Below are 6,482 nucleotides of genomic sequence, written 5' to 3' on the forward strand. Positions count from 1 at the left end.
ATTATTATTGTTGGGCCCATGTAGTACCCATATTGTTATTATTGTGCCCTATAGAAGCCCATTATTATTATTGTTGTGCCCTTACATTATTATTGTTATGTCGGCTCTGATTATATTGTGACCCTTTAGACTCATATATATAGAAATGAGGTTTTATCATTTGAATCATCCAATAATTGTTCATTTGTGTAATGTAAAGGAGGTTACCCCCTCAAAGAGGCTAATTTTGAAGTTGTTAATCTATTTCTTCATCTATTTTATGAGCTAGTTGCATAACAAACTATTGCAAGAGAGAAACTAAATTCTGGATGGATTTCTTCTTAGGATTGGTCGAAAACAACCAAGAAGTTTTACAGGTCATACCGAAAGATATGTTCGAGAGTATTGAAGAGCCTTGCAATAATGAAAAATACTTCATTTTCTCAGCTTGTATCCGACAAGGGGGGATTGTTGATGTTATGTTATAGGTTCGAATTCAAGATGTCAAGCAAGCCTAATTCAGAGATCTACATTGACCCTAAGCCACAACCTATACCAGTTAGAACCAGAGTTGTGAGACTTTAGTTTTTGTTGATTGAGTTGATTGAGTTCTTTGTGAACAAGCACTTCCATATTTGGAATTGTTCAAGGAACTACTGTGATAGTTCTAGAGTTTGTGGTCACCTTAAAACCACATTTTTTGTTGTTCTGAGAACTGCTATGAAGGTTCCAAAGTTGATGTTGGTTGAGACATTGAGTTCTCCCATATTGGTTTGTGGTCATCCTTAAAAACCATTTCTTCATAGACGTTCAGCTCTTGGCTAAGATGCATTTTTGCATTTTGAGCTCTCATTCTTGGACTTTGGTACATCCCTTCGGATTAAGGGGGAACGTTAGACACCTAATCCTCGGGATGTGATTTGGGTTATGGTGTGCTAAGGTAATTAGTTATTGAAGTTCAAGAAGACCTGGAAACTGAACCCAATGGTTTCTATATGTATTTATATGTACATCATGTACATCCTTCTTTCAGATCAATTAATATATGTTTGATTTTGGTTTCCAGTTTCAATGTGTGTCTTACAACTATCACTTGTTATGTCCCTAATACCTAATGTGATGATACTTGCTTAAACTATAAATAAAGGAACATAAATAGAAATAAAATCTAGAGTGTCATGCCTTGCAAATCTAATAGCGCCTACTCATGCATATAAATAGTTAAATGTCTCCTCTTTAATATCAATTTTGAAGTTGATTATTATATTGATCAAATAATAAAACACATTATATAGATATATAGAGAGAGAGAGAGAGAGAAAGAGAGTCGTTTAAAATTTTGTGATTTATAAATAATTTTTGTAAATATATTTTTATTATAAAGATAATTATAGTATAAATAACTATAACACAAAATTAATGAGTGGTTTTAAGTGTGATTTTTTTGAAATTTTTTATGTTTATTCTCCAACCTAATTTGTCTAGAATCCCACGGGGATTCATTGAAATCACAAGTTCGTGAATTATTCACAATGAAAGTGCCCCATGGGTTTTTGAGAGTGTTGAATCTATATATGCAGTGAAAAAATCAGTTTAAATAGCACAAATCAAGATTTGGCCACACATTTTTTTCAAAAATCTACCCAAAACTTCAAAAAATTACACTTAAAAACTACTCCCAAAATTAATATCAACATTTTAAGATTTAATTTAATTAAAAATTAAAAAAAAAAATAGTTAAATCATCATATGGTCATTAAAATAGTTTAGGATTCCCCGGATGCGGATGTTGAAGGCCGCTTTCATTGTGATGGGACTGGAGTGGGCTGAGAAGGGCGGCCACTTGCCAGCCCTATACAGCGGAGCTGGCTCCATGTGGCTGGATGGTCACAAGGAGGTGGGTTTCACTCGGCTTAAAGGAATGTATGCAGGCGACATTAATACTCTGTTCACCTCCGCACACACTATTATGCTTTGGCTCTCGGCTCCCACAAATACCACAATAATGGCGGGAGTGTCTCGAGGCACGGGAAGGTGCATTATAACCAGACTCCGCCTTCAGTTTTCTGTTGTCCCAATTGCCTCTTTCTATTTCCCTGACTCCCGCTGCAGCTTTGGGTTCCCGTCAGATAGTCTGTGTGTATGGTCTTAGTCATATCTCTCCAGTGGTCTGTTCTGTTACTCAAAAGGGCTCTATGTTTCCGGCGATGCCACTTCTAGTCAGCACCCTCGCACTCGGGAGAGAGCGCATTCTGTGGCCCAGTCAATTTCTTGAACCCAGCTCCCAGGGTCCCCATCCTCGCCCTCCTTCGGTTCCACAATCTTGCTCCCTGAACCGTCCTCAAATCACTGCCCATGTATCTGTGATCTTCCTCGAGGAAGCCCAAGAAGAGGGCGAATCCAATGTTCTTAGGGAGGACCATGGAATAGTTTCGATGCCGAATGTAGGTTCCTAGCGAGCCATGGAAATGTCGGCCAGCAACGTCAATGACACAATGATGGAGCGAGCGCCCCGGGCTGCGAACGAGGATGCCCAAGCTCAAGACCTGGCTGATGATCGTGGAGGAGACTCGTGAAGCCTAATCCAAGCTCAGCAGCTTCTTATCAGGTTATGCGGCCCAGTATCGAGGGCTTTTTGTCACAACTGATAATTTTTTGTATTTGCTCTTGCATTGAGGTCAATCATGTGTGTTTATTTGTAAAACTGGTAAGCTCAGAAAGGCCAAACTGTGTACCTCTGGATCCCTGTGCGGCACTGCAAAACATGGTCTAGTCCAAACTCTATGTTCTGGACACTTTTCAGTTTCTTGATATCTTTCCCTTTTGGACAGCTGGTTCTTTTTGCTCGTCATGTTGTAATTGTACACCTTTAATGTGAATAATAGAATAGTCTTACTTAGAAAAAAAAAGATAGTTTAGAATTTAATTTGAATAAAAAATAATAAAAAAATTAATTAAATCATCCTATAATCATTAAAATAGTTTGGTTATAAAAATATGGTAATGATTCCCTACCATGGAGGTAATTTTAATATTCTAATAATGTTTTCATATAGAGTGGTTGATAATGTTTCATCACAAAGTGGTATAGTGAAAGCAAGAGTAATCCCATGGAATATTTAGGAAATCACGAATACACATCACCGACAATGGTAGACTTCAGTAAAGCGATAACCATTTGTCCCTTTTATATTCAACCAAAGTGAACAATCTGTTAAAAAAATTATTATACCTCACTATTCAGTATATATGCTCCACTGAAAGGGAACAATCTGTTAAAAAAATTATTATACCTCACTATTCAGTATATATGCTCCACTGAAAAGCAAATGTAAGTTCACTTTTTAGTTGAAGGCAATATCTTAGTTAACTATTCAGTATATATCTTCCACTGAAAAGCAAATGTGAATTTACTTGTTAGTTGAAGGCAATCTTATTAACTAAACAAAGAATAAAAACTATCAGCTTCACTGAAAAGCAACTACCTTTTAGTTCACGGAAATATCTTATTAACTAAGCAAAGAATAAAACAATGATTCCACTTCACTTTTCTAGAACCTGCAAAGATCAAAGGAACAATATACTTTCCCAATTCTCTTCCGAGCTAATGCCTTACCTCATCTCTGTCCAAATCTCTTCTACAGTTCAGGGTATTTAAATAGAATACTGTATGTATATTCTTGAGGCAAAAGCTGTCCAAAACTCTCCTACAGCTGAGGGTATTTAAGTAGAATACTGTCTGTATATTCTTGATGCAAAAGCTTAAAATATTTAAGTAGAATACTGTCTGTATATTCTTGATGCAAAAGCTTAAAATTGGAGAGATAGTTGTATTATTTTATTTTATGTTTTAATATATGCCGTGATACTATGATACTATTAATTAATAAAAATGTAATTGTAAATTTATGAGGTGCAGATCAAATGTAATTGTAAATTTATGAGGTGCAGATCAATTAGTTATGGGGAAATTTGAGAATGGAAATTATTTTGGAAAATCAAATTATTTTAAAAAGTTTTTATATTTAATTGAATCTCACACCATCTATATGGATGGATTGTTCTTTTTCCAAACAATAAAAGTCCCACAATCCATGTAGGTTGATAGTTCTTTTTCCATTCGGCTGCTCTAACCATCAACTTAATCACAAAATAAATAAAAAATAAAAAATAAAAATATAATAATAATATTTATTATTATTATCCAATTTTAAAGTCACGGCCAACCCAGAAACCAAATTGGTGTATAAAACCTCTTGTTTGTGAAACAAGACCTACTTAGATCCAATTATTTGACCACTAAGTCTACTAAAACATATTTACTTTAGTCCAAAAACTATAAAATAGTAATTAATGAGTGAAAAAGGTTGTATAAAAGCATATATATGTATATATATGGGGCAACAGAATTATACATCGAATAAGAGAATATCTGTAAGTTATATATACACAGCAACCAACCTAGATCTGTACAAGAATTAGCACTTCTAAGCAGGTCCTGCCAATGTAATGGACGCCCTAATTATCGTAATTGTTTCAACTGTAGCCATTCTTCTTGCAGCAGAGAAGGCATTCGGAGTGGATCACATAGTTAAAGGATGGGATCGCACCGCTGTCAACGTCAGTAGTGTCACAAGATCCAAGCTGGTGTTTTCTGTTGGCGATGGATTGGGTAAATACCACTTCATTTTCATGTGTTTTCTATTTTTGAGTAGGGAGATCAGGGAGATTTGAATAGGTGATTTTTTATTTTAATTTTGTATAGATACACCCATTCGCAATCCATCTTAATCTTACGAAAACCTAAGAATTTTAGTATTGTTATTTGTTCATATCAGATTTTTGGAAGAATAAATTATGAGTAGTGGTATTGGGTTTCTGCAGTTTTTAAAATGGATGACGGAGAGGCAGATATTGCTCAGGTTTCCAAACCTGACTATGAACTGTGCAGTTCTGAGGCTCCCAAAGCAATCTACAGAGCCAGCCCAAGAGAGGCAATTTATTTGAACAAAACTGGGAATTGGTATTTCATTTCTAGGGTTCCTGAGCATTGCAAATCCGGTAAAAAACTGATGGTAACAGTAGTTGCAACGTCCTCTAATAAAAGTAATCGTAAATTAGGGTTGAGATTTCGGGAGGCATTTCAAAGCATGACAATGAGTCACAAAGGAGGAGGAGGAGGCGGCGGCGGCAGTAGTGGCGGCGGCGGTGGCAGTAGTGGCGGCGGCGGTGGTAGCACTGGCAGTGGCACTCCTGCGAACGGAGGTTCTGGGACCGCCGACCCACTGGGGAACAGAAATCGGGTTCTTCCAAAAAAGAGCGGCAGCAGCTCCACACAGGATCTCTCTGCTATGGCTTTCAAGTTTCAGATTGTTATGGCTCTCTTCTTTTCAGTGTTGTTAGGAAGCCCACTTTTTGTTTAGATGCAGAGTGCATTATCTTCACTTAAACTTTTCCCGTGAGCTTTCCCTTTGATACATAGCCATTGCAGCAGGGTTGAATGGATGACAGTAACAACTTTTTAGGGTTGAGTTGGATAATCGAGTGTCCGGTTTGCATCTGCATTCTACGGGGTTTGATTGGACGATGCCAAAAGTGTAATGTGGAATAATACAAAATACATGTGCACACTGTTTTGTTTGGTGGAGACCATTTTTTTTTTTCCTTTTTTAATAATGGGTGAAAGAAAACCTATGTCGATATGGTGTTGACAATACCTAGGTGTGTAGGGCATCCATGCCTCAACCGCATAAAAAGAAGAGTGGGAATGTCTACCTTTATCTTTATTTTCGAAAATAATATAATTAATTAATTTTTATTTTTATTTTCATTATGAATCTAAAATAAGTGACCATAGCTGTTTTTTTTTAATGTTTTCTCTATTTTCTTTTTTTCTTTTTTAAAGAATGAAGGTATTGATTTTATCATATAACAATTATTTCATTATTTGTGAAAGTTTATTGAGATTTATATTGCTGGTTAAAATTTAGAGATGTGTATAATCTATTCCTTGCATTTAAATCATAAATTGTTAAAAATTTTGAATTAATAATTTTATAATATAGTGTTTTATTTTCTTTTTTATTCTTATTTTAATCTGATTATTTTTTAAAATTTGTTTTTATGATAATGATGATGATAGTGGTTAACGTCCACTGAGACCAAATTGGTCTATCGGACCTATAATTTTCTTAGTTTTTAATTGTCTGGCTCCTTGTCTTTCTTGGCGAGATTGATGCTGTAGCTTTCTTTTTTTTTTCTCTACAGTCTTCCAACTTCCTGTTTCTTGCATCTCTTTCATCTCTTCTGGTTCTTGGGACAATGGTGTCTTAGCTTCGCGATCTATTGTGTTCGTCCTCTTGAAGATAGACGGAGAAGAAGTTTGGTCTAGGAGATCTGCTTTGCTGTTAAATGACGATTTATTTTGTGCGGTATCCGAATCCTCATAACTGTTGATGCTTGAGGGGTTGTCGAGTTCATTTTTTTGTTGTTGGGCGAGGCTT

General features: G+C 35.8%; 1 protein-coding gene across 1 annotated transcript; it reads left to right on the plus strand.

The window, feature by feature from the left end:
• The first annotated feature begins 4,421 nt into the window (after window positions 1–4,421).
• Window positions 4,422–5,809, plus strand: LOC149222971 (uncharacterized). Its single transcript, XM_089383204.1, has 2 exons — window positions 4,422–4,651; window positions 4,864–5,809. The coding sequence occupies exons 1-2, from the start codon at window positions 4,489–4,491 to the stop codon at window positions 5,400–5,402; spliced, it is 702 nt and encodes a 233-aa protein (XP_089239330.1). The 5' UTR covers window positions 4,422–4,488; the 3' UTR covers window positions 5,403–5,809.
• Window positions 5,810–6,482: the final 673 nt, after the last annotated feature.

This window comes from Pinus tabuliformis, chromosome Q, assembly GCF_031772625.1.
Source record: "Pinus tabuliformis cultivar Carrire ecotype Pingquan chromosome Q, CPIR1, whole genome shotgun sequence".
NCBI lineage: Eukaryota > Viridiplantae > Streptophyta > Pinopsida > Pinales > Pinaceae > Pinus > Pinus tabuliformis.

What these genes read in the sequence shown, in the direction of transcription:
- LOC149222971 (XM_089383204.1), top strand. Translation starts at nt 4,489, where the DNA reads ATGGACGCCCTAATTATCGTAATTGTTTCAACTGTAGCCATTCTTCTT. An exon ending in TTCTGTTGGCGATGGATTGG is followed by an intron (nt 4,652 to 4,863) that starts GTAAATACCACT and finishes GGGTTTCTGCAG; the next exon opens with TTTTTAAAATGGATGACGGA.